The sequence below is a fragment of the Rana temporaria genome, chromosome 11, assembly GCF_905171775.1.
Source record: "Rana temporaria chromosome 11, aRanTem1.1, whole genome shotgun sequence".
NCBI lineage: Eukaryota > Metazoa > Chordata > Amphibia > Anura > Ranidae > Rana > Rana temporaria.
In genome coordinates this window covers 6,170,189-6,197,000 of record NC_053499.1, presented here as the reverse complement: position 1 = coordinate 6,197,000, position 26,812 = coordinate 6,170,189, and the positions used below count along the sequence as shown (strand labels likewise).

The 26,812-nt window shown below is 45.8% G+C and overlaps 1 protein-coding gene across 2 annotated transcripts in view; it reads left to right on the top strand.

Annotated features, from left to right (window-relative positions):
- The window catches only part of ARNTL (aryl hydrocarbon receptor nuclear translocator like), a 48,327-nt gene that overhangs the window by 11,750 nt on the left and 9,765 nt on the right, over positions 1-26,812 (top strand). For both annotated transcript variants that reach the window (XM_040327933.1, XM_040327932.1), the window contains exons 5-17: positions 1,173-1,217; positions 2,030-2,065; positions 4,321-4,478; positions 6,117-6,196; positions 8,576-8,668; positions 17,952-18,069; positions 19,710-19,859; positions 19,943-20,189; positions 21,502-21,608; positions 21,750-21,900; positions 23,864-23,952; positions 24,340-24,448; positions 26,382-26,475. In XM_040327933.1, the coding sequence (XP_040183867.1) occupies positions 1,173-1,217; positions 2,030-2,065; positions 4,321-4,478; positions 6,117-6,196; positions 8,576-8,668; positions 17,952-18,069; positions 19,710-19,859; positions 19,943-20,189; positions 21,502-21,608; positions 21,750-21,900; positions 23,864-23,952; positions 24,340-24,448; positions 26,382-26,475 (1,477 nt within the window). The remainder of the gene's footprint in view (positions 1-1,172; positions 1,218-2,029; positions 2,066-4,320; positions 4,479-6,116; positions 6,197-8,575; positions 8,669-17,951; positions 18,070-19,709; positions 19,860-19,942; positions 20,190-21,501; positions 21,609-21,749; positions 21,901-23,863; positions 23,953-24,339; positions 24,449-26,381; positions 26,476-26,812) is intronic.

Below are 26,812 nucleotides of genomic sequence, written 5' to 3'. Positions count from 1 at the left end.
CCGTTCTTCAGCTCCGGGGACCGATCGTGGGACTCCAGTGGCGATCGGGGTCCACTGAGCTTCGGACCGGGTCGCGGGCGCGCGCCCCACAGCTGGACACTTAAAGAGGACGTACAGGTGCGTGCTTGTGCCCAGCCGTGACATTCTCCCGACGTATATCTGCAGGAGGCGGTCCTTAAGTGGTTAATTGATGAAGAAATAACAAAGGAGTAGCCCACACCTGGCAGTTTTTTAATTGCTGTCTTTGTCCCCCCCAGGTCACCAGAACTAGTGTCCCCTTTGGGAGATTCACCCTCCACTATTTGTCCTGTTTACCATTATCATTGAAGGTAAAAGAAAATCCCAGATTTTGGGTTGTCCACAGAAAAGTAAATCTCCCAAAGGGGACACTAGTTCTGGTGACCTGGGGGGGTCCCCAAGGAATTCCCTTAATTTTTCAGGGATTTTCTCACATCCTGTTTGGGTATGGGACAGGAAGTGAAGGAAAATCGCCACAATGAAACGGATGGTGAAGAAAAATCGTGCAGGGGTTATAGCCCTCCCTCACTCTATCCAAAATGGGGGGGGGGGGGGGTTTGTCTATAATTCTACTTTAATTGGAAACCATGTTAACTGATGAAAATTCAGCACAGGAAGTTTTTATCAGCTCACGAGATTTCAACAGGTTTTAAAAAAAAAAAAAAAATGTAATTATTAAAGCGGAAGTAAACCCATCCATAAAACCATTTAATTTCTGGCACATGCCGGAAATGTAACACTCCCATTGGTTGCGCTCTCAACCGAACTGTCAAACCATCCAATGGCTGGTGTCTAAACTGATCACATGTGCAGCATCGTGGCAGTTGTAGATTAAACAGATTCAAAGATGGCGGCTTTCTTGGCTGAAAATGATATAGGGGTTTACTTCCACTTTAAACAGATGTAACAAAACACTTTTAGGCCCCTTGCTGCACGCTGGGCCTGCTATTCCTCCTGGCAGCAGTGTTTTGGCAGAAAACTCCATGCAGACTGCAAAATGTTTGGCTCTCGGTACTGTTCACACAGCACTGATCATTTCGTCTGTTGGTGTCCAATGTTTATGATTGGTTGCTGTCAGTTTAGTAGGAACCGGCTTCGTAGTATGATTGGACATTTGGATTAACAGATCTATTTTTTTTTTTTTTTTTTTACAGCCACGGGGAAGGCATGGATACCGATAAGGATGATCCACATGGGATGTGAGTAGTTTCTGAAACCCACTTAGAATGCCTTTATGTGCACCGAAATGAAAGCTCTGGTACCGAAAATTCAGGATGCACCTGGCTCAAGCCGAAATTGACGGTTAAGGAAAAAAAAAAAAAAAAAAATATATATATATATATATATATATATATATATAATTTCTTTTATTATATATTTTTGGGGATATTTATTATAGCAAAAAGTAAAACATATTTTTTTTTTTTTTTTCAAAATTGTCGCTCTATTTTTGTTTATAGCGCAAAAACTAAAAACCGCAGAGGTGATCAAATACCACCAAAAGAACGCTCTATTTGTGGGGGGAAAAAGGACGCCAATTTTGTTTGGGAGCCACGTCGCACGACCGCGCAACTGTCAGTTAAAGCGACGCAGTGCTGAATCGCAAAAAGTGCTCTGGTCTTTGGCCAGCATTATGGTCCGGGGGTTAAGTGGTTAAAGCTTGGTTCACACTGATGCGGCTCACAGCAGGGTTCTTGTGCGTCTCCATTCACCGCTTCAGGTCCGTTTTTTTTTTTTTTCAGCCCGAATTTTGGGCTGAATTTTGGACCTGAAACAGACCAAAAGATTAACAGGACTCATGTGCCGGAGTCGCATGGGAGATATGTGAACAGGCTCACATTCTCCTGCTATTGCGAATTGCTAGCTAGCTAACTGCTATTACGGATCCCGCACCCAATTCGCAATAATGTGAACCAGGCCTTATTGTAATATGCTTGCAGCAAGTAGATTGGGTTCTCGGTTTTACTGCAGTTAAATATATTATCTTTTTTTTTTTTTTTTTTTTTTTTAGGTTGGACTATCCTGAAGGTCGGATTAAAAACGCACGGTGAGTCACACAGTGCCAATTACCTGGCGATGTGATTGCAGATAATCTTTTACATAACCATTATGCAGTTTTATATAAATGCAGCCATTTGTTCTAAAGAACCCAACACAACTGTTGCGTGGTGTAGAGAGGGTTGGGGGATGTGGCTGCGGCCTCAAGGACTCTGCAAAATGTGTTATAGAGAAATCCTCTAAAAATAGGTGTGTGCGTTCGTTCCAGGAGAATGCTCGTAATCCAAAGCAAAGCATATCAAAGTGAGTTTCCCCATAGAAGTCAATGGAAACATAAATAATTTTGTTCCACATGGACTTCTATGGCATGCAATACCGCATGTGGCCAGAGATGGGGGGGGGGGTGCCAGAGAGACTCGGAGATCGCTCGGCTGCCCTTGCAAACCCCCAGAAAGACTCTGGCACGGCGTATTTCCAAATGGCTCTAGCGCCCCTGCACCCCTGCCCAAATGCGATACTGCACCCCGCAGAGGCTTGAATCCTGCTCGTTTTGCGAGACAACACTCGCAAACCAAGTCAGGATTGAAAAATATTGATTGTATTGCGAAATGCTTGTTATCTGCGTTACTCACAATCCGAGGTTGTGTGTGTGTGTATGTATGTATATATTTATATTATTTGTGTGTGTGTGTGTATATGTCAGGTTTCTGTGGTGGTGGGGAATGAGACAAAGATAAATCACAACGAAAATAAATTTCAGAACTTTTTTCACCTTTTTTGTCGCCTATAAACTTTACAACTCAATTGAAAAATATAACTGAAATCTTTCAGGAGAAGGGGGGGGAGAGTAAAACAAAAATAATGTGGTTGCAGTCAGTACACACCTGCCATCATTTAAAGTGCCTCTGATTAACCCCAAATAAAGTTCAGCTGTTCTAGTAGGTCTTTCCTGACATTTTCTTGGTCGCATCCTACAGCAAAAGCCATGGTCCGCAGAGAGCTTCCAAAGCATCAGAGGGATCTCATTGTTAAAAGTTATTAGTCAGTAGAAGGGTACCAAAGAATTTCAAAGGCATTAGATATAACATGGAACACGGTGAAGACAGTCATCATCAAGTGGAGAAAATATGACGCAACAGTGACATTACCAAGAACTGGACGTCCCTCCAAAATTGATAAAAAGACGAGAAGAAAACTGACCAGGGGGGCTGCCAAGAGGCCTACAGCGACATTAAAGTAGCTTGAGGAATATCTGGCAAGTACTGGCTGTGTGGTGACAACAATATCCTGTATTCTTCATATGTCTGGGCTATGGGGTAGAGTGCTACAAGACAGAAGCCTTTTCTTACGGGAAAAAAAACATCCAAGCCCGGCTAGATTTTTCCAAAAACACATCTGACGTCTCCCAAAAGCATGTGGGAAAATGTGTTCTGGTCTGAGGAAACCAAGGTTGAACTTTTTTGGCCATAATTCCAAAAGATATGTTTGGCGCAAAAACATTGCACATCACCAAAAGAACACCATACCCACTGTGAAGCATGGTGGTGGCAGCATCCTGCTTTGGGGCTGTTTTTTTTTTTCTTTAGCTGGAACAGGGGCCTTGGTGTCAAGGTAGAGGGAATTTTGAACAGTTTCAAATACCAGTCAATATTGGAACAAAACCTTCAGGCTTCTGCTAGAAAGCTGAACATGAAGAGGAACTTTATCTTTCAGCATGACAACAACCCAAAGCATATATCCAAATCAACAAAGGAATGGCTTCACCAGAAAAAGATTAACGTTTTGGAATAGCCCAGCCAGAGCTCAGACCTGAATCCCATTGAAAATCTGTGGGGTGATCTGAAGAGGGCTGTGCACAGGAGATGTCCTCGTAATCTGACAGATTTGGAATGTTTTTGCAAAGAGCAGGAAAATATTGCCAAGTCAAGATGTGCCATGCTGATAGACTCATACCCCAAAAGACTGAGTGCTTAAATAAAATCAAAAGGGCCTTCAACAAAGTATCAGTATAAGGGTGTGCACACTTATGCAACCACAATATTTTTATTTTTACTTCCCTCCACCTAAAATTTCAGTTTGTTGTACAACTCAGTTGTACAATTTTATAGTTCACATTAAAGGGTAGAAAAAATTCTGAAATGTATTTCTTTGTCTCATATTTTTTACATCACAGAAACCTGACATTTTTAACAGGGGTGTGTAGACTTTTTATATCCACTGTAAATAGGTATAATGTGTAAATTATTATTTTTTATTTTTTATTTTTTATTTTCTTCTTCACGCTTTGATGGTCCTCTGTTTCAGGGAGGCACACAGTCAGATTGAGAAGCGGCGCAGGGATAAAATGAACAGTTTCATAGACGAGTTGGCATCTCTAGTGCCCACGTGTAACGCCATGTCGCGGAAGCTAGATAAGCTAACGGTACTGCGAATGGCGGTGCAGCATATGAAGACGCTACGAGGTAAGTGGCCCTGCTGCACACAATCTACACTGAAATTGGTTCACTCTTATGACCCCCCCCCTCCCCCCATCCTCTATATGTCTCCACTTTTGATATTCGTATTAACTTTAAGATCCCTTCCATACTGGGGCGGTTTGCAGGCGCTATTGCGCTAAAAATAGCGCCTGCAAACCGACCTGAAACAGCAGCTGCTTTTTCTCCAATGTGAAAGCCCTGAGGGCTTTCGCTCTGGAGCAGTTCGCTGGCAGGACGGGAATAAATAGTCCTGCTAGCTGCGTCTTTGGAGCGGTGAAGGAGCGTTGTGTAATACCGCTCCTGCCCATTGAAATCAATGGGGCGGTTTTAACCACCCCGCTAGCTGTACCGCCACCGCACCTCCCACCCCAGTGTGAAACCAAGTAGTTTTTAGGTTTTGCTCACATGACGCTGTTGGGGCTTGCTCACACATGCTTTCGGATTTTATTTATTTATTTATATATATATATATATCTATATAATATTAGGGCTGCAGAAATTAACGGTTAATTTCTTTGATCGATCAAAATATTTTTGATCGCGTACGAGATCCGCGGATTGAGCCTATAGGAAAGGCTTCGGCCTAGCTCCGGAGCCGCAGCCATCTTGGTACACCCGGCGGCGGCCTATTAGCGGCACGCTGACGTCATCGTCTGCAGCCTGGGAGATGCGAGCATTACTGGGGGAGATGTGGGGACATTACGGTTATAATAAATAATTAATTGATTAAAAAAAAAAAAAAAAAACGATTAATCGAACACGAAAATTGTAAACAGTAACAGCCCTAATACACACACACACACACATATTATTTTTTATTTATATATATATATATATATATATATATATATATATATATATATATATATATATATATATATATCTCTCATATATATATATATATATATATATATATATATATATATATATATATATATATATATATATATATATAATCTATCTCCCTCATTCCAAGGTCCTCCTCATGGCCATAATAGTAAAAAGAGAACTGGGAAACCACATAGCTTAAATCTGTCAAAAGCAATGATCTATTAAAAAGCATACATAATACTTAGAGTTGCAGCTCGGTGACGAAACATGTAGGAGGGAGCTGATGTATGTGACGTCATCACACACCCCGACTTCCGTAAGTGGTTTGCACCTGTCCCGGGCTGCTACTCTGTTTACATATGCGGATATGAAGATGTTTGAGTATTATCTATGCTTTTTAGTAAATAATTTTGGTTTTTATGGATTCACACTATGGTCTCCCGGTTCTCTTTTTTTTTTACCATTTATGGTCATGAGTATGACCTTGGAATGAGGGATATCAGAGCGCACAGATTCCATTCTGCCACAGAGTAATATGCTCTTCTGTGACAGACGCATTCTAACTTCTAGGTAGTCGAACCCATCTGATAAACGTGTTTTGGAGTGAGGGGTGAAGGTGCACGAAGGAGGTGTTCCTATTCAACGTTCCTATTCAACTTCGATACAATTCAATTTGTAAAGTGGTGTGACTTCTGCTTGGTGCAATATCCATCCCAAAAAGTTCCTCGTAAATGATTACCAGGTGAACGGTGTGCATTTGGGATTCATGTCATGTTTCCTCTCCATCTACAGGTGCTGCAAACCCGTACACAGAAGCCAATTACAAGCCGGCCTTCCTATCAGACGATGAGCTGAAGCACTTGATTCTCAGGGTGAGCTGGTTTCATTGTATGTACTACTAGGAGATCTTTTTATATCCACCCGGCCACAGCAAAGCGTACAGGAGATCTGAAGTATTTACAGGCTTCACACATTTAGGTGTTCTTACCATGACCATCATTCAGATCCCGTAGGGCTGGGCTGAAGGGGATTGGTGACCCAGGGAAATGGATCTATATCTTTCATAAGGATATGCTGATCTGTCGGGCTTATTGGAGTTGACACTTAAAGGGGTTGTAAAGGTACAATTTTTTTTTTTTTTTTTTCATAAATATCTTCCTTTACCTTAGTGCAGTCCTCCTTCACTTACCTCATCCTTCCATTTGGCTTTTAAATGTCCTTATTTCTTCTGAGAAATCCTCACTTCCTGTTCTTCTGTCTGTAACTCCACACAGTAATGCAAGGCTTTCTCCCTGGTGTGGAGAAAGCCTCTTGAGGGGGCGAGCAGGAGTGTCAGGACACCCACTAACACACAGCTCCTTTCTCTATCTGCAAAGGTAAAGAGTGTCCTGACTTGCCTGCTCGCCCACCTCAAGAGGCTTTCTCCACACCAGGGAGAAAGCCTTGCATTACTGTGTGGAGTTGCAGAAAGAAGAACAGGAAGTGAGGATTTCTCAGAAGAAATAAGGACATTTAAATGGAAGGATGAGGTAAGTGAAGGAGGACAGCACTAAGGTAAAGGAAGATATTTAGGAAAAAAATTACCTTTTACAACCCCTTTTAAAGCAGAGTTCCACCCAAAAATGGAACTTGCGCTTTTCGGAATCTTCCCGAAGAATATTTCCAAGCTTGCTTGATTTTAGTGGCGGAGATTATTATTATTATTATTATTTTTTTTTGGACTAAGCACTTATTATTTAGTGAATAAACAAACGTCTTTGACTTGCCGATGCAAAGAGCTGTTTTAGACCCACGTTCTGCAATATGAATGGCTGTGGCGGGCAGGGAGAGGTTAATGCCGGGGGGGTGGATGGTATACGGGTCACATAAAGGAAATGATATAACACTGGCAGCAGTGAGTCACAGGGTGTAGGCATACGCCATTCCCAGCACAGTGTGTCTATAACCCGCCTCTTGTGCTTTACTGCCTCTTTAATTTTGTTGCATATTTATTATTCCTTCATCTTGCACATATTTTATTGTTTCCCTTCATGACCAGGACAATTTTTGCGATACGGCACTGCATTAATTTGAATTGACAATTGTGCGGTCGTGCGAAGCTATAATAAAAACTATTATTATTTTTTACGAATGGTTTTATTTTGGTGGTATGTGATGGCCTTCTGTGTTTATTTATTTATTTTTTTATAATTTTTTTTTTGATTTATATACAAAAGAGACTGACCATTTTAAAAAGGGGGGGGGAAGGTTTTTTTTTTTTTTTTTTTTTTTTTTTTTTTTTTAAATAATATAATTTTTTCTTTCTGCTATAAAACATATCCAATAAAAATGTAAGAAAATTGAACTTCTTCATAAATTTAGGCTTGTATGTATTCTGCTACATATTTTTGGTTAAAAAAACAATCTGAACGTTATAGCGTCTACAAACTATGGGCTATGTTTATGGAATTTTTATACTAGTAATGACCGCGACTTATGGCAGGACTGCGATATTGCGGCGGACACTTTTTGACACTTTGCGGGAACCAGCGACACCAATTCGGTGCTTAAAATATGCACTGTCACTGTACTGATGACACTGGCTGGGAAGGGGGTTAAATATCTAGGGTGATCAAAGGGTTAACTGTGTCCCTAGCCAGTGTTTGTGTACTTTTTTTTTTCTGTGTATTGTATGTGCTGCTTTTGCTAGGGGAAAAGATGTATTGTAGTCCCCTGTCAGAACGGCGATCTGCCTTGTGTACATAGCCAGATCCCTGTTCTGTGTTGCCGACAATCAGCGGGTGATGGTGACCCCGCCAGAGTCCTCTACCCTTGCGGTTACATAGTTACCCTTGCGGTTACATAGTTGGAGGGGGGGTCCCCACCAGAGCCCTCTACCCTTGCGGTTACATAGTTACACTTGCGGTTGGAGGTGGGGTCCCCACCAGAGTCCTCTACCCTTGCGGTTGGAGGTGGGGTCCCCACCAGAGTCCTCTACCCTTGCGGTCGGAGGGGGGGGGTCCCCACCAGAGTCCTCTACCCTTGCGGTTGGAGGGGGGGGATCGCACAGATATGAAGAGTACTCATTGGAAATCATGGGGTACGACTTGTCATGTGACTGCATTGCCAAGTCGCAGGACAAGTTGCACAAGTAGAAACGGAGCCCAACTGTTGGCTGGATAAAATCTTGTAGCGGGATCGATGTGACCCTTGGGTTGTAGTTTGCAGACTATTTCTTCATAGGATTATATATACATTCTTCTGTCCTGCAGGCAGCAGATGGGTTCCTCTTCGTGGTCGGCTGTGACCGTGGAAAAATCTTATTTGTGTCGGAATCTGTTTTCAAAATTCTCAATTATAGCCAGGTAAGAGCAAATCTCCTCTGTCTCTCCTATTCCGCTCATTGCCTTGATATACAGATCCTGATATGTGCCCCCCCCCCCATACCAGGGGCTGTGTAATAGGCACTACATGCATCCAAATATTTGTGTTTTCATAGTAAAATGCATATGCATTGAAAGGCATTTTTGGATTTGGTGCCATGCATTTTCCATGCATCTCACATGTTGAAAGTAATGCATAAAGAAAAACGTCTTGCCCTTGAGAGCCACTAGCTGACATTTTTGCGTGACTGGTGGCTCTGTCATGGCAGCTCGAGTCCTCACTGATGATCTAGAGTCCTCCAGAGTATTCTGTATTCACTATGGAGGGTTATTTACAAAAAGGCAAATCCACTTTGCACTACAAGTGCAAAGTGCACTTAAAATTGCACGGAAAGCGCACTTGGAAGTGCAGTCGCTGTAAGGGGTAGATCTGAAATGAGGGGAAGCTCTGCTGATTTTATTATCCAATCATGTGCAAGCTAAAATGCTGTTTTTTATGTTCCTTTCATGTCCCCCTCGGATCTCCAGCCACTGCACTTCCAAGTGCACTTTGCAGTTGTACTCCAAAGTGGATTTGCCTTTCGTAAATAACCTCCCATGTCCGCTACATATATACAGTGGGTTTAGAAAATAATTCCCCCCCCCCTTTTAAAATGACATTTTGCTTTGCAGCAGTGGCGGTTCGTTAATAGAGGGCGATGGAGCGCCGCCCCCTTTGGCTCTCACCGCCACTGAGTCTAATAACATACATTCATGAATGTATGTTATTGTTGCCAGCTGCCGCTGGTCTATTCAGAAGGTCGGAAATTGAGCGGCGGCCACCTGAATAACGGCAGCTGGTTGGCTGTGCGGAAGTGCCTATCAGAGCCAGCGGCTTTCCGAGTACAGCCCTCGGCTCACGGATGTCTTCTCCTCGGAACGCACGGGGGGGGTCCCTTGGATAAGACTGACGGCCATCTCAGCCAATCAGGTTCCCCGATTCTGGTTATCGGTAACCTGATTGGCTGAAGCGTCACCAAGGCGGGAGAAGACATCGAGGGACGTGGAAGGAGTAAGGTAAGTGCATTTTACAGGCACAGTGGCGACAATGGGCACAGTGGCAACAATTAAAGGGCACAGTGACATGCACAGTGGCAACAATGGGCACAGTGGCGACAATTAAAGGGCACAGTGGCGACAATTGATGGTACAGTGGCTGCGTTTGATGGCATGGCACAGTGGTGCGAATTGATGGCACAGTGGCTGCGTTTGATGGCATGGCACAGTGGTGACAATTGATGGCACAGTGGCTGCATTTGATGGGCACAGTAAGGCTGCAATTTTTTTGTCTTTATTTTTTTTCGTTGAATGAAGACAGGCACAATTTTTTTTTTTCATATCCATGTTACACAGTTCAACATTTCAGCAAAAAAGATGCAATTCAAAAACAAATTTACTGAGTTGGAAAAAGGATCCCCCCCCCCCCCTTCGTGTCAGTATTTTGTTGAACCATGCTTTGCTTTTAATTGCAGCCTTTATTCTGTTGGGGGATCCTCCACTCCACATGACTTAGTGGTTGTAAACCCTCCTTTACAACTTTATCTTACAGGTAAACCTATATTAAGGCATACCTGTAGCTAACAAGGATGTCTCCTAAAACTGCACAATATAGGAGATATCCCTGTATTTGCACGTGCCGACGTCATGCGGCGCATGCACGCGTAAGCCAACTGAAGCAATGGCACTATGTGGCGTTGCTTCAGTTGTACTGTGCCGTTCCCGAGCACATGCGCGGGAGTGACGTCATTGCGGCTCCGGCCAATCGCATCGCCGGAGCTGCGATACACGGAAGTCACTGCAGGACAACATGTCAGCGGCCAGAGGGGGAGACGTGGACGCCTGCGGGGGCTTCGATCGGAGGGAAGTACTACATAATGAGCTAGTTGGCTCATTATTCCTTTGTCTTGCAGGGTTTTTTTTTTTTTTTTGAGGGGGGTTTACTTCCTCCTTTAATCAATACAGTTTGGTCTAAGCCCTGCCCTCAGCCTGCCGCTTTGAGAGTAAAGAAGCATAACCTAGGGCCATTACTCTTGTCAACAAGCTTGCAGTGTGCCGTAGATTGGCTTCCCTCGCCGCTCCTCCCTTGTCCTGGTCTTGCTGTGTCCCAGAAATACATAACGGGATTAAATGGTGTCTGACTTTGGAGATAAGCCCTACCCGCCTGCTGTTCTTCTCTGCCAATGAGAGCGCAGTTCTTGTCTGCTGAGATGCTGCTATTGGACAGTTTTTTTTTTTTTTTTTTTTTTTTTTCGGTTTATAGACCGATTTTCCCAGCCCATCATATCCCACCAATACTGTTCTGTGTGTGATCACATTCGCTCCACCTGTACATACGTCGGGGACTGCTGCTGGGACCTGAGGATCAGTCTGGGACACACGGGGGGGGGGGGGGTTGATTTAATAAAGGCAAATAGATTGTGCACTCTGCAAGTACAGTTGCTCCAGAGCTTGGCAAATAAGGTGAAGCTTCACTCTGCTAAACAATATCCAATTATATGCAAGGAAATGTATTTATTTTTTTCTTGCACAGGATTGGATGGTAGAAGTCAGCAGAGCTTCCCCTCGTTTACTAAACTCTGGAGAAATTGCACTTGCAAAGTGCACTACCTATTTTGCCTTTTAGTAAATCAACTCCTCTGTCCTCCTCTAATCTACAACTAGAAGAGAGAATTTTTTAAAGAGGAGTTCCACCCAAAAATGAAACTTTTCGGAACGCCCCCCCCCCCCCTTCTGGTGTCACATTTGGCAACCTCTGGGGGGAGCAGATAACACTGTAATCCAGGTATTTGCTCCCACTTCCGGGTATAGATAGCCGCATTATCTGCGGGTATCTATGCCACTTTCCGCCCCCCGCTGTCTTCTGGGAGACGCACAGGTCTCAGAAGACCGCAGGCGCCATTCAGATAGCACAGCGTGAGTCATGCATGCGCAGTAGGGAACCAGGAAGTGAAGCCGCAATGCTTTACTTCCTGATTCCCTTACCGAAGATGGCGACGGCAGCACCCGAGAGCCGAGCAATAGCTCAGCTTAGGGTGCCAACATCGCAGGCACGCTGGACAGGTAAGTGTCCTTCTTTTAAAAGTCAGCAGCTGCAGTATTTGTAGCTGCTGACTTTAAAAAAAAAATAATAAAAATCAGCGGACCTCCGCTTAGGCCCCTTTCACACTGAGGAGTTTTTCAGGCGGTATTCTGCCATAGGCTAAAAACAAATCGAGGATTCTGCAGTCCATGATGCAGTGCTGGGGGTCGTTCAAAAGGTCACATTTTATAATGCTTAAAAATAAAAAAAAAATAAAAAAGTTGGGCTCTGTTGCCCCCTATTAACCAATCAGAGCTCTCCTTCTTTTTCTGTATCATTGAAACATGACAGCTGGAATCTGCAAAATTATTTGATTCTCTGGGCTAAAACATGGAGGTGTAACAGATAAAAAATAAAAATTATTATATATAGTGAGTTTTTAAAGCGGAGTTTTACCCAATTTTAAAAGGTGGTCCTGAAGAAAAGACCACCCCTCGTGTTTTTTTTTTTTAATAATGATTTATTTTCTTTCCTACCTTTTTCTGAAGTACATAATGTACTTCGGTCCTAGCTCGGCCACGGCCCAGTGCGTCATTTCCTCCTGTCCCCCCCCCCTCCCCACTGCCTTCTGGGACCTGTGTGTGTCCCAGAAGATGACGGGCCATTCAGAAAGCACCACTGCTGGTTTCCCTTGGTTACAATGGCGGCACCTACACCCGATCCGATGGACGGATCAGCCTCGGGGAGGGGAGGGGGCGAGACATCGCGGGCTCCCAGGACAGGTAAGTGTCCTTATTAAAAGCCCAGCAGCTACTGATTTTTTATTTTTTTGTGGTTGGAACTCCGCTTTAAATTCGGCCTCTCCTTCGGGCTGGGTTCACACTTGTGTGATGACAGACATTGCATGTGATTCGCGTCGCATTTCAGCGCAGATCGCATGCAATGCGAATTCAGCCGTACAAACGGTATGGCTGAAATGGCATCACATTCGCACCATAATGGTGCAGGACCCTTTTGCCTCTAGGAGTCATGCCTGTGTCTGTCGGGGTCTTGCAGTGTCTCGTGGGACTTGTAGTTTCACCACAGCTGGGGGCCAAGTTTGCCTACTTGTCCAGTGATGGCGAATCTTGGCACCCCAGATGTTTTTTGTACTACATTTCCCAGGATGCTCTTGCACTCCGCAGTGTAGTGGAGCATCATGGGAAATGTAGTTCCAAAACATCTGGGGTGCCGAGATTCGCCATCACTGACCTAGTGCTTTCTTTTTTTTTTTTTTTTTTTTTTTTTAGCTTTGCCCGTCCCTGACCCTGCCCCTTTGTATTGTATTTAATAGGATTTCCGTTCTTTCGATAATGGCGGCTCGGCATCACATGTGATTGTTACCCAAGGACAGTGACGGTGAACCTTGGTGCCCCAGATGTTTTGGAACTACATTTCCCATGATGTTCAACTACACTGCAGAGTGCATGAGCATTATGGGAAATGTAGTTCCAAAACATCTGAGGTGCCCAGGTTCACCGTTCACTGTCCTAGGGAGTGATTCTAACTGTTAGGGGGAGGAGCTACCAATTTGGAACTACATTTCCCATAATGCTCAGGCACTCTGCAGTGTAGTGGAGCATCATGGGAAATGTAGTTCCAAAACATCTGAGGTGCCAAGGTTCGCCGTTCACTGTCCTAGGGAGTGATTCTAACTGTTAGGGGGAGGAGCTACCAATTTGGTACTACATTTCCCATGATGCTCAGCTACACTGCAGAGTGCCTGAGCATCATGGGAAATGTAGTTCCAAAACATCTGAGGTGCCAAGATTCCCCATCACTGGCCTAGGCTGTCTGCATGCAAATTCCGTCTTCCTAGGAATCCCCACTCCTCCAGATAGACTTCCAACCATTAAGGCTATTTATTATATTTGTATAGCTTCTCCCAAGAGCCAGCCCGCTGCTTGCGTCAGGTCTGAGGGCTCTGGAGAGGAGTGCTGATGCAGAAAGACATGTACAGCGCCCTTCTGGCCCCTCCCACCAGCTATGATCTGTCGGCGTTGCGTAGAGAAGCACAGCGACCCAGTGATGACATCACTTTGCTCCAAAATGAGACGTGTAATCAGATTTTATATAAAAATGTTATTGGCAGGTTGATGAGAGGGAAGGAGGAAAGCGGCTCTAAAATATATAAAAGGAGATCTTAAAGCTAAATTGCAGGTATGGAACTTTTTTACATTTTTTTTTATATTTTTTTGCAGCTTGGCATAAGTATGATTCCTATTTGTATTAATCTGTACTGTCACTGTACTGTCTGCCCTCATGATCTACAGTGCTGCGTAAATTGTCAGCGCTACATAAATCCTGTATAATAATATTCCATACCTGGCCGGTCTTGTGGAAGTGGAGAATCCAGATCCCATGGCGAGCGGCTGCCCTGCTGCATCGTGTCACATACCACGGGCGCCATTAAGGCATCATCCTAGTTAATGCAACGCATTCTCTGATTGGATGAGATGGCGAGGTGGGGGTGATGTCATCACGTCCAATTTACAGAACCCCTCACATTAGGAAAATGTGAGGCCTTCCCTGCGTGGCGCCTGTGATTGGGCGACCTCCCCTATGGTTACTATGCAGCAGGGCAGCCACTCGGCACAGGATCAGGAAGGCAGAGAGTATCCCTGTAAATAGCGGTGGCAACCATAGTGATTGTCTGTCTGTCTGTCTGTCTGCGCCCACGGGGATCTTCTAGGTACGGAATAACGTGCCTTGAAAAAGTATTCATACCCCTTGAAATGTTCCACATTTTCTCATGTTACAAACAAAAACGTAAATGTATTTTTATTGGGATTTTATGTGATAGACCAACACAAAGTGTCACATAATTGTGATGTGGAAGGAAAATGATAAATGTTTTTTTACAAAGTGTGTGTGTGTGGGGCGCATTTGTATTCGCCCCTCTTTACTCCGATACCCCCAACTATAATCTACTGGAACCAATTGCCTTTAGAAGTCACCTAATTAGTAAATGTGTGTCACCTGTGTGTAATGTAATCTCAGTATAAATACAGCTGTTCTGTGAAGCTCTCAGAGGTTTGTTAGAGAACCTTAGTGAACAAACCGCATCGTGAAGGCCAAGGAACACACCAGACAGGTCAGGGATAAAGTTGTGGAGAAGTATAAAGCAGGGTTAGGTTATAATAAAAAATCTCCCAAGCTTTGAAGATCTCACGGAGCTTCTGTTCAATCCATCATCGGAAAATGGAAAAAGTATGGCACAACTGCAAACCTACCAAGACACGGCCGTCCACCTAAACTGACCGGGCCGGGCAAGGAGAACATTCATCAGAGGAGCAGCCAAGAGGCCCATGGTAACTCTGGAGGAGCTGCAGAGATCCACATCTCAGGGGGGAGAATCTGTCGACAGGACAACTATTAGTGGTCTCTCCACAAATCTGCCCTTTTTGGAAGAGTGACAAGAAGAAAGACATTGGAGAAAGAAAGACATAAGAAGTCCTGTTTGCAGTTTGTGAGAAGCCATGTGGGGGAGGGGACACAGCAAACATGTGGAAGAAGGTGCTCTGGTCACATGACACCAAATATGAACTTTTTGGCCTAAAAGCAAAACACTGTGTGTGACGGAAAACTAACACTGCACATCACCCTGAACACACCATCCCCACTGTGAAACATGGCGGTGGCAGCATAATTTTGTGAGGATACTTTACTTCAGCAGGGACAGGGAAGCTGGTCAGAGTTGATGGGAAGATGGATGGAGACAAAGGACAATCTTGGAAGAAACCCTGAAAGTCTGCAAAATACTTGAGACCGGGGTGGAGGTTCACCTTCCAGCAAGACAACAACCCTAAAGTACAGCCAGAGCTACAATGGAATGTTTTAGATCAAAGCCTATTCATGTGTTAGAATGGCCCAGTCACAGTCCAGACCTAAATGCCATTGAGAATCTGTGGACAAGACTTGAAAATTGCTGATCACAGACGCTCTCCATCCAATCTGACAGAGCTTGAGATATTTTACAGAGAAGAAGAATGGAGGAGAAATGTCCCTCTCTAGATGTGCAAAGCTGATAGAGACCCCCCCAAAAAGACTTGTAGAGAAAGGGGGCTCTACAAAGTATTGACTCCGGGGGGCGCCATACAAATGTACCCCCCCCCCCACACACACACACACACACACACACTTTTCACATATTTTATTTGTAAAACAAATGTTAAACATTTTGTCGTTTTCCTTCCACTTCACAATTATGTGACACTTTGTGTTGATCTCTCACACAAAATCCCAATAAGATACATTTACATTCTAGGTTGTAACATGACAAGATGTGGAAATTGTCAAGGTGTATGAATACTTTTTCAAGGTACTGTATAAACTTTACTTTGGTCCAAGCTGAAACAATGTAACTCTGCAAAAAGATCCATACCTGGACTTCAGCTTTAAATGGGAGGTAATATCATGACCCAGAAGAATGGTTGTGAAGTGCCCTAGGAGGTGGAGATCCAGCTTCTGCCCTGCAGATCTCAGCCTCTTGTAGAAGGATCACCCCTCGCATCCCCCCAACCTATCCCCACTCTCCCCCCCCCCCCCCCCCCAACCTATCCCCACTCCCCCCCAACCTATCCCCACTCTTCATATAATGGAAAATACTTATACTATGGAAGCTCTGCCCAAAAAAAGACAAGCAGAGGGCAAAGGACCAGTTGCCAGTATTGCCTGTATCTCTTCCCGTAACAGACTTGCCATGCCTTGTCTGTGGAGACGGACATCTTGGTAGAGGCAGGGCTTTACTTCCTCATGTCAGAGCATCTGTTGGGACTAGTGGTGAGACGCACAAGTGCCTTAGGTGATCCCATACAGCAGATATACGGCACACTCGCATACCTGGAAGTACACGGTTATATTTCAGGACCCATTTGGGACAAATGGTTCTTTTTTCAGGGAACTGCTTATTGGATTATTAATAAACTCAAATTTATTAGTCAATTATTTTATTGTTATATTTTATAAATATACTTTTTTTTTTTATTTATTTCTATATATTCTTTTAACATGGCAGATTGAACTTTTTGAGTTGAGTTCCATTCCAAAATGTATTTTTAGTCAAAGCTTTTCTTCCTACTCTTGGCTGACGGGTTAAAGCCACTGTTGGGTTTTTACTGCCATCTCCTGGGCTCTGTTGGATAAATTTACCCCCCACTTCCTGTCCTGGTGACCAAGGTTGACCAGACGGGGAACTCTCTAGAAGTAACAGACAGGAATAAGCGTTGTAATGGAAGGCTAGAGCCCATTGGCGGCTGGTGTGTTGTTTTTTTTTTTTTTGGTGGGGGATACACCACCACCACGGCACTTACTCCCCCCAATCGGGTGCAGGTCGGTGGGCTCCTATGGGCAGCGGCAGGGTTGCGGGCTCCTATGGGCAGCTTTCGGGCAGCGGCTACTGTGTCCTCTGCATCACGGCGGCTCCTCCTTCCTGTCTTTTTGGCCAATCGGGTGACCAGTGTTACAACTGATATAGGGGGGGGCTTTTTTTTTTTTTTTTTTTTTTTTTTTTTTTTGTATAAGCCAGAGGCTCTAATAGGCTTCAATATGGGGTTGGCTCTGGGAGCAGAGAGTGTGCTCCAATCCCTCCCAGGTGTCAGTGTTGTAACACCTGGGAGGGATCGGAGTGCACTCTCTGCTCCCCGAGCCCACCCTATATTGAAGCCTATTAGAGCCTCTTCTGGCTCTAATCAGTGATATATATATATATATATATATATATATATATATATATATATATATATAAAAGCCCCCCGCATTGGAATCCATGGTCCAGTGTCCTGAAAGGGGCCAGACGCATGGATAGGGGAGGCGGCAATGAAAGGGGGCCGGGGGGAGCGGCGTCGACCCTGCTAGAACCATTGTCGGTCTCCCTGGTGCAGATTTTCCCTCATTTCCTGTCTGGTGACACCATCTGCAGGATAAAAAGTGAGGGACGGTCTCTCTAAATCGTCTTTTGGGGATGCAGCAGAAGCTTTGTGAAGGACTATGACATCACTCTGTAATGTCCGCACTCATAGACTTTTATTCTCTGTAATGACTTCTAATGGAATATATTGAGAGATTAAACTTGCTGACCTTCCATGGCTTCCCATTCATTATCTCCTGAGTGATTCCGGAGTCCTGGGAAAGTCCCGGTGACCATAATGTCCCCGCTTTCTATTACAGAACGATCTTATCGGGCAAAGCTTGTTCGACTATCTCCATCCAAAAGATATTGCCAAAGTGAAGGAGCAGCTGTCGTCCTCGGATACGGCCCCCCGGGAGAGGCTCATCGATGCAAAAAGTACGTTGTGGTTTGGGGTCCTGCTCTGTGTGTTCACAGGGGAACTTCATATCCTTCCTGCAGCGCCCCCTTCTGGTTCAGATTAGGATCTGTTAAAGTTTGTTTTTATAGGGTTAACTCGCCTTTTTTCAGAAAAGTTGAACTAGCACTGTAGAACCTCCAACCCCCGACCCCCCCCCCCCCCCCCGGTCCCCACTGTACTTGCCTTCATGGGTGATGGGCTGTCAGGGCCCATGCTGGTGTAGTGGCGTAATGTGGGTTGTCAGTGCTTGGGGCAAGGCAAGTCATTTGCACCCCCAACCTGTGGACTGATCACACCCCCCTGTTACCCCCCCAACACACCCATTCCCCTTACATCTCACCGGTCCTGCAGCACCAGGGACAGGAGGGTTAGCTGTGTCCTGCACAGTCAGGAGAATATCTCCAGCAGGAGTTCCGGTGGCGTCAGCAGCTGCAGCAACCAGCGGGGAGCTTTCTCCACCCCGATCTCCTCCTCTGCTGGCACCCCTGCCCGGACCCCCATCCCCAACCATACAGCGCAGCGCTCACTGCCTGCACACACTTGGGATCTGCCCACCGCTCCGCCCTCTTGTGAACTTGGGATACGTTCTCCTTGCTCTCTCAGTGATAGCAGGTAAACGAAATCCTCCGTGCTGCGCCCGCTCTCCTCCTGCATTTTGGTGGAGCTGGTCCTGTCTGCGCCCCTCTAAATGTTGCGCCCAGGTCAATCGCACCGGCTGCCCATCCCCCCCTACACACACACCCCCTATTCCACTGTGTAGCAGCCTTGAGATTTGAAGTCCACTCCCCTCTCTCTCTGCAGGGCTTCCAGAATGGATTGGGGTGATCCTCTGTGCTGATGACCAATTAGAATCGCTCTGATCCATCCCGGAAACCCTGCAAAAAGAGTGAGCTGACATTTTCAAATGCCCAGAAGGCTACATCGGCCACCTGGGCGCTGAGAGCTCATGGCCTGTGGAGGCAAGTACAGCGAGGACCAAGGAATAGGGTGGGTGTATGGTGGTGTTTGTTTTTTACCTGAAAAGGTGAACTTTTATAACTAGCAAATTATGAAATACTTGCCTTAGACCGAAGCCCTCCAGAGGCGCACTGTCACCGCTGACAGGGCTTCCGTCTTAACCCGGTCTTCTTTCCGGGTTTGCGTGCTCCCATCCCATCTTCACCTGGTCTTTCTTCCAGGTTCGCATGCTCTCATCTTCACCTGGTCTTCCTTCCAGGTTCGCATGCTCCCATCTTCACCCGGTCTTCCTTCCAGGTTCGCATGCTCCCATCTTCACCCGGTCTTCCTTCCAGGTTCGCATGCTCCCATCTTCACCCGGTCTTCCTTCCAGGTTCGCGTGCTCCGGCCGCCTGACTGACAGAGACCCGCATTCGCGTGGGAGTCATGGGCATGGCACACAGCTCTGAATGAACAACACGGCATGCCGTTCCTTCAGAGCGCATGTGCTGGTGACGTCACCGGCTGCATGCTGTGTAAAGATATCCAGAAATTTAGGAGATATTCACTGTACCTACAGGTAGATCTTATTATAGGCTTATCTAATAGGTACTAGTCTAAAAAATGTACTAACACATTCCCAAGAATGTATTTTTATATCTTGTGACCGATTTCTTCACAGCGGGGCTTCCCGTCAAGACGGACATCACCCCAGGACCATCGCGGCTGTGTTCCGGGGCCCGGCGATCGTTTTTCTGCAGGATGAAATGCAATCGACCTTCTGTCAAAGTAGAAGAAAAAGATTTCCCCTCCAATTGTTCGAAAAAGAAAGGTTTGTCAAGTCCCCTGCGAGCCGGACTATAGCGAAAGAAATGGGATTTCCGATGCTGATCACCGGATTTGTGTCTTTTGCAGGGGACAGGAAAAGTTTTTGCACTATACACAGCACTGGATATCTGAAGAGCTGGCCGCCTACGAAGATGGGGCTGGACGAAGATAACGAGCCGGATAGCGAGGGATGTAACCTTAGCTGCCTTGTCGCCATTGGTCGATTACACCCGCACATAGTACCGCAGCCCGCCAACGGGGAGATCAGGGTCAAATCCACAGAATACGTCTCGCGGCACGCCATAGACGGGAAGTTTGTGTTTGTAGATCAAAGGTAAGATGCTTATCTGTGGTCTCCATTAAAAATCAACATGGAAACATTTTTAAGCATTTGTAATGGCTCAGCTTTTTTTCAATTTGAATTATTGGTATTGTATTGTTGGATATGGCCCTGAACCACCTCCTTCTTGGGTCCCCCAGGCTCCTCCTTTATTTCTTGGGTTCCCCCAGGCTCCTCCTTTATTTCTTGGGTTCCCCCAGGCTCCTCCTTTATTTCTTGGGTTCCCCCAGGCTCCTCCTTTATTTCTTGGGTTCCCCCAGGCTCCTCCTTTATTTCTTGGGTTCCCCCAGGCTCCTCCTTTATTTCTTGGGTTCCCCCAGGCTCCTCCTTTATTTCTTGGGTTCCCCCAGGCTCCTCCTTTTTTTTTCTTGGGTTCCCCCAGGCTCCTCCTTTTTTTTTCTTGGGTTCCCCAGGCTCCTCCTTTTTTTTTAGGGGGGGGGTTCCCCAGGCTCCTCCTTTTTTTGAGGGGGGGGTTCCCCCAGGCTCCTCCTTTTTTTGGGGGGGGGGTTCCCTTTTTTCTTTTCCTTGGGTTCCCCCCAGGCTCCTCCTCCTTTTTTCTTGGGTTCCCCAGACACAAGTTCCTCCTCCTTCCCCCCCCCCCCAGGCTCCTCCTCCTTTTCAGTGACCCACCATAGGAAGCTGCTTCCTATGGGGGAGCACCAGTGGACTCGCTCCCGAGCCAGGCTATGTGCATCTATAGTCACACATCATGCTTTGCCCCGCCCCCCCACAGGATTTGATTGACAGCAGCAGGAGCCAATGACTCCCACAGCTGCCTCTGTCCTGTGAGGAGAGAGACGGAGAGCAGCGTCACTGCGGACTGGCACAGCTCTGGATTGGGATAGGCTAAAGGGGTACTTGTGTTTCGTTTAAGGGAGAGGGAGGGGACAACTTCTGCTGGAACGTGTTTTACCTTCATGCAGGGAATGCATTAAGCTAAAAATGTTTCTGCTTTCAAAACCGCTTTTAAGTGGACCTTATCATTTCTTTGAATTTAAAGCGAGTTCTTGAAATCTCATAGAAGCTTCACTATATAGTTTCAATGTTTTAAGTTCAATGTTTTTTGATCCTGCCATGCTCAGGCACTTCCTTTTAATAGGGTGACAACTTATGCTCCTGCTTTGTCACCCTGTCACATGCCCCCTAGTGGTGACTACAAGTACCGAGCTCATGCTGTCTGCTGATTGAAGCTGATCCAACTGATGCATTCATCACTGGCAGTATATGTATGTTAAAAAAATAACTGACAGGTTCACTTTAAATATATTTTTCTTTAATAAAAAAACTTTTTTTTTTTTTTAACCAGGGCAACCGCCATTTTAGGGTACTTACCGCAGGAATTATTAGGGACGTCGAGTTACGAGTATTTCCACCAAGACGACATTGGGAACCTCGCCGAGTGCCATAGACAAGGTACGTTTCGCTCGGCATTGGCGGTAAATTTTGTCTTCTTTCCAGTGAGATCTGATGGCTACAGTATTGGAAACTTAATGATAAATGTGTTTTTTTTTTTTTTTTTTTTTTTTAATTCTGTATTTATTTCGTCTCTTCCAGTGTTACAAACCAGAGAAAAAATCACCACAAACTGTTACAAGTTTAAAATCAAAGATGGTTCCTTCATCACCCTGAAAAGTCGCTGGTTCAGTTTCATGAACCCGTGGACCAAAGAAGTAGAATATATCGTCTCCACCAATACTGTCGTTTCGTAAGTTTTGGACCGAGACCAATTTTGAGCTTTCTCATGATCTGCCTGCAGCGGTGTCTGTGCCAGCTCCTGACCCCCCACCATGCCGCCTTTCAGACCTCAGATCAGGGTGGCAGGCAGAACGGAGGATGGAGGAGGATGTCCCTGTGACCGCCCATCCATAGCATCCCAAGATATGGTGGCAACCTCATCCTGGACTCTGCCCGGGCCACGCCCCCAACACGTTGGGGGGAGTGGCTTGGCCTGAGATGAGGTTGCCACTTGCCACCATACCATGGGATGCGATGTATGTGCGGTCACAGGGACATCTTCCTCCATAGTGGGATATCTTAGGCGCCAGGACAGACTCCCTCCCTCCCAGCACTCCCAGTGGTGGATGTATAGGAATGGCACCCCCTTCAGTGAGCCCAAGCGGCACATGATACAGGTCTCTTGGGTTTACATGCAGAGCTGAGGGAAGTCCTATGTGTCTCCTAAACTCTGACATGTGATGCAGCCATGGAGGAGGACTTCCCTCACTCTGCCCTGAGCTCCTGCATCTGAGGTCGGGGGAGGGAATTTTACAGAGGGGTAGATGTTTGTGATGGAAGAGGGGGGGTATTTTTTTTATTTTGGGGGAGGGAGAACCAGAATTTAAAAGTGTGGGATTGCTGTTAAGGTCTCTGTATCCCAGTACAGTGGACTCACACTGTGGGTGCTGGCTTGCGGTAAGAGCTTGTCCCGGCTCTATGTATATTGAAAGAAGAGGAAAGAGGAAAGTCCCGATCGCCGCACTCCAGAAAGACCCGATTGGTCATGCAGGTAAAAGCAGCCTCAGCCTAGCTCTATCCAGGCCACGCCCCCCTCAAACATGTTTCACCCAGGCCTTGGTCCTGGAAATCATGCCTAAGCCCAGAGGCAAAACACGTTGGGGGCGTGGCTTGGACAGAGCTAGGCTGAGGCTGCTTTTACCTGCATGACCACCGGGTTTTGCCAATCGGCACTTTCAATATACGAAGGGAGATGTGTGTTACTTATGCTAACCATACGCTAGTTGAAAAATCGTTCAAAATTTGGTCATTACATGATGGTAATTTTGTTCAATGGACATAAATGAATCAGTTTCCAACTTAATTTTTTTGCTTCTGGGTCAAATATGCGCAGTACCAACAGTTCAATTTTCTAAAAGGGCGTGAAACACACCAACCCTTTATCAACTGTTATTCAGAAGTTTTTTAAACTTTTCCTTGTTTTTAAGCCAAAAAATCTTTGGAAACCATCACAACTGATTTTCTATTCGTGCCCGTAACTATACGAAAAAAATGAACGGTCCAAATTACAGCATTTTTTTGGGCTAGTGTATGTGAATCATTACTCCTGACCCCTGCATTTCTTATTACATACTCCTGACCTCTGAATTCTGTGTTGTTACTGACCACTCAGTGTTCCTTCCAATGACCCCTAAATTCTGTGTTACTTACAAGTGACCCTCTGAACTTGGTGTTGCTGGTGACCCCCTGACCCCTGGGTTGCTTTCTATTGACCCCCTGGGTTGCTTTCTATTGACCCCCCTGGGTTGCTTTCTATTGACCCCCCTGTGTTGCTTTCTATTGACCCCCCTGTGTTGCTTTCTATTGACCCCCCTGTGTTGCTTTCTATTGACCCCCCTGGGTTGCTTTCTATTGACCCCCCTGGGTTGCTTTCTATTGACCCCCTGGGTTGCTTTCTATTGACCCCCTGAACCCTGGGTTGCTTTCTATTGACCCCCTGAACCCTGGGTTATTTCTATTAACCCCCTGAACCCTGGGTTATTTCTATTAACCCCCTGAACCCTGGGTTAGTTCTATTAACCCCCTGAACCCTGGGTTACTTCCAAAACAGGAGAGTGGTATTGTTGCTGCTGTGAACTCCGGTATTCTCTACATCTTTTGATTTACTTTTTGTCCTGTTTTTTATTTTATCCCCCCCCCCCCCCCCCCCGCAGGACGAACACTCTAGACAGTGGAGATCCTTCCTTCCCTCACTTGTCTGCGTCTCCTCCCAGTATGGACAACGTCTTACAATCAGGAGAAGGTATTAGTAATTTTATTTCTCCATTATATAGAAACGTGATCATCTGATTTCTCTATGTCTGTTAGTAACGTTAATAGTATATGATCCACACACAGCAGAAGGGGCCTTTTTGTTTCACTATCGCTGTTGATGGAAAGAAAAGAAAAAAAATAGATTCCCATGTCAACTGAAAGAGGAAGAAAAACTACATAATCTACATAATCAAGTACACTTCTTGGGGCCCTTTGACTATCCCGGGGGCCTGTGATTGGGGCCAATTACATTTACTAAGTTGAGCACCCCCTGTGCTGGTCAGTTCACTAGGAGAAAAGTCACTGCAACCAGCTGAACCAATAGACTGCCATTCTGAGTGGGTGACAGGTTCTCTTTTATTCTTTATTATTGCAGGTGGCACAAAGAGGACCCATCCGGCAGTCCCTGGCCTCCCTGGAGGGACGCGAGCCGGGGCCGGGAAGATAGGCAGGATGATTGCCGAGGAAGCCTTAGAGATTCACAGGTAAGTGGTGGTGGTTGGAGGGGGGGGGGCTCATTGCAGAATCTGATTCATCCCATAGTAAATCTATACATAGACCTGAATGAGAGCTCCCCTCCCCCCACCTATTACCCCAGTCACAAGTAAAATCTATTATTTTCTGTTGGCGTGACTCATGGCGGCAGAATTTATGATGTGATGACAATTTACAACAATAGTCCTTTGTCACGATGTTCTGCATTTTCTACCCACTTAGAGACACGCTGCCGCCACAATGCAAAGTGAAAAGTCTACAATAGTTTTCATCTGGCAGAATGAACATTATAAAGTAATGCACATATATACAACCCCTCCCCCTGTCCATGCTATGGGGCCAGGGCCGCCTTAATAGCATCATGGGCCCCTGGGCAAAGTAATGCCCCAATTTACACACCTACTTTCATAAAATAAAGTATAAATAGTTGTATTTATTACGACAATAAAAAAAATCGATTTTACAAAAGGAAAACATTCCATAGATCAAAGACTAGTCAACACAAAGGGCACAGTATAGAGGGGGTCAGGAGGGCACAGTATAGAGGGGGTCAGGAGGGCACAACACTGGGATCAGGAGGGCACAGTATAGAGGGGGTCAGGAGGGCACAACACTGGGATCAGCAGGGCACAGTATAGAGGGGCCAGGAGGGCACAGTATAGAGGGGGGTCAGGAGGGCACGGTATAGAGGGGGGTCAGGAGGGCACGGTATAGAGGGGGGTCAGGAGGGCACGGTATAGAGGGGGGTCAGGAGGGCACGGTATAGAGGGGGGTCAGGAGGGCACGGTATAGAGGGGGGTCAGGAGGGCACGGTATAGAGGGGGGTCAGGAGGGCACGGTATAGAGGGGGGTCAGGAGGGCACGGTATAGAGGGGGGTCAGGAGGGCACGGTATAGAGGGGGGTCAGGAGGGCACGGTATAGAGGGGGGTCAGGAGGGCACGGTATAGAGGGGGGTCAGGAGGGCACAGTATAGAGGGGGGTCAGGAGGGCACATTATAGGTTCCGGGACACGACCATATCGGGGCAGTTTAGTAAAAAGTATGACTGTCCCAGGACTCCCAGCAAATCCGGGTCAGTTGGCAAGTATGATGTAATGCAAGATTATTATGGGGCCCCCCCCCATGTACCCTGGGTAGTGCCCTTGCATTAAGGTTGGCCCTGTATGGGGCTTCTTCTTGGCGTTACACAAAGCTCCGATACTCACAGCTACCCTTGTACTGTATGTGTTGGATTTTGTTTTCCTGCTCAAATGCAACAATTAAATAAAAAAAGAAATAAAAAATATAATGCATACAAAAAAAAATATTGACCCCCCATAACCCCTCCCCCTTCTAACTGCAACCCCCTAACCCTACCTGAAAAATATATAAATAATAAATTAACCTCTAATCCCCTTACAAACAATAAATATATATATATATATATATATATATATATATTAGTAACAAATGGTGAAACGGATGCACTAAAAAATAAAAAGCACCACAAAGCTTTTATTAAACAAAACAGAAAACTGGCGACACTGAGGTGTGAATAGTTTTACTGGAATATCCAAGTTTGATCCATAGATTTCTGCCCTCTGCTGTATTTAAAGTAGTACTGCAACTATATAAATCCAACCCCTGACATGGTGAGTAATCTCGGTAAGAATCGGTGTGGTCTCAGGTGGTGAATCCGACATAAAACCATCAGTTGGGGGGTGCACAGGCTCTGGGGGGGGGGGGGGGTCACAGATACATTGGTCAGGGAGAGGAGACCCAGTTCATGAGGAAATGTTGTCGAAATTTGTGTTAGTCAGCTTGTTTGAATCTCCTTCTGCTCTAATATTGTACCACATTGTGCACGTTCTAAAGGCCGAGACCCTCCCCCCCCCTTGGTACAGTTTGTGTTGGTTGAACATTCTCCATTTTTATCTTGTACAGAATAAGAGGGTCCTCCCCGTCGAGCTGCGGATCGAGTCCCCTGAACATCACCAGCACTCCCCCTCCTGATGTCTCCTCCCCCGGGGGCAAAAAGGTAAGTTCCTTTCACTGTAAGAATGGTCATTCATTAGTGTGTGTGTCTGTGGGGGGGGGGGGGAAGCAGCCTCTGTCCCCCAATTAATGGTTTACCACAGATAAATGCCTCAACTGATTACCAATGTCCTTCAGGACCCTGGGAGGATTTACATGGGGAAATGTTAGGAGGCACTATGCTGCCCCAAAAGGCAATCAAAGATGCCCCGCCCTCCTGTAGATCAGAGATCCTCCAACTACGGCCCTCCAGCTGTTGCAGGAGCCACACATCCCATGAGACATTGTAAAACTCTGACATTCACACACATGACTAGGCATGATGGGAATTGTAGTTCCTG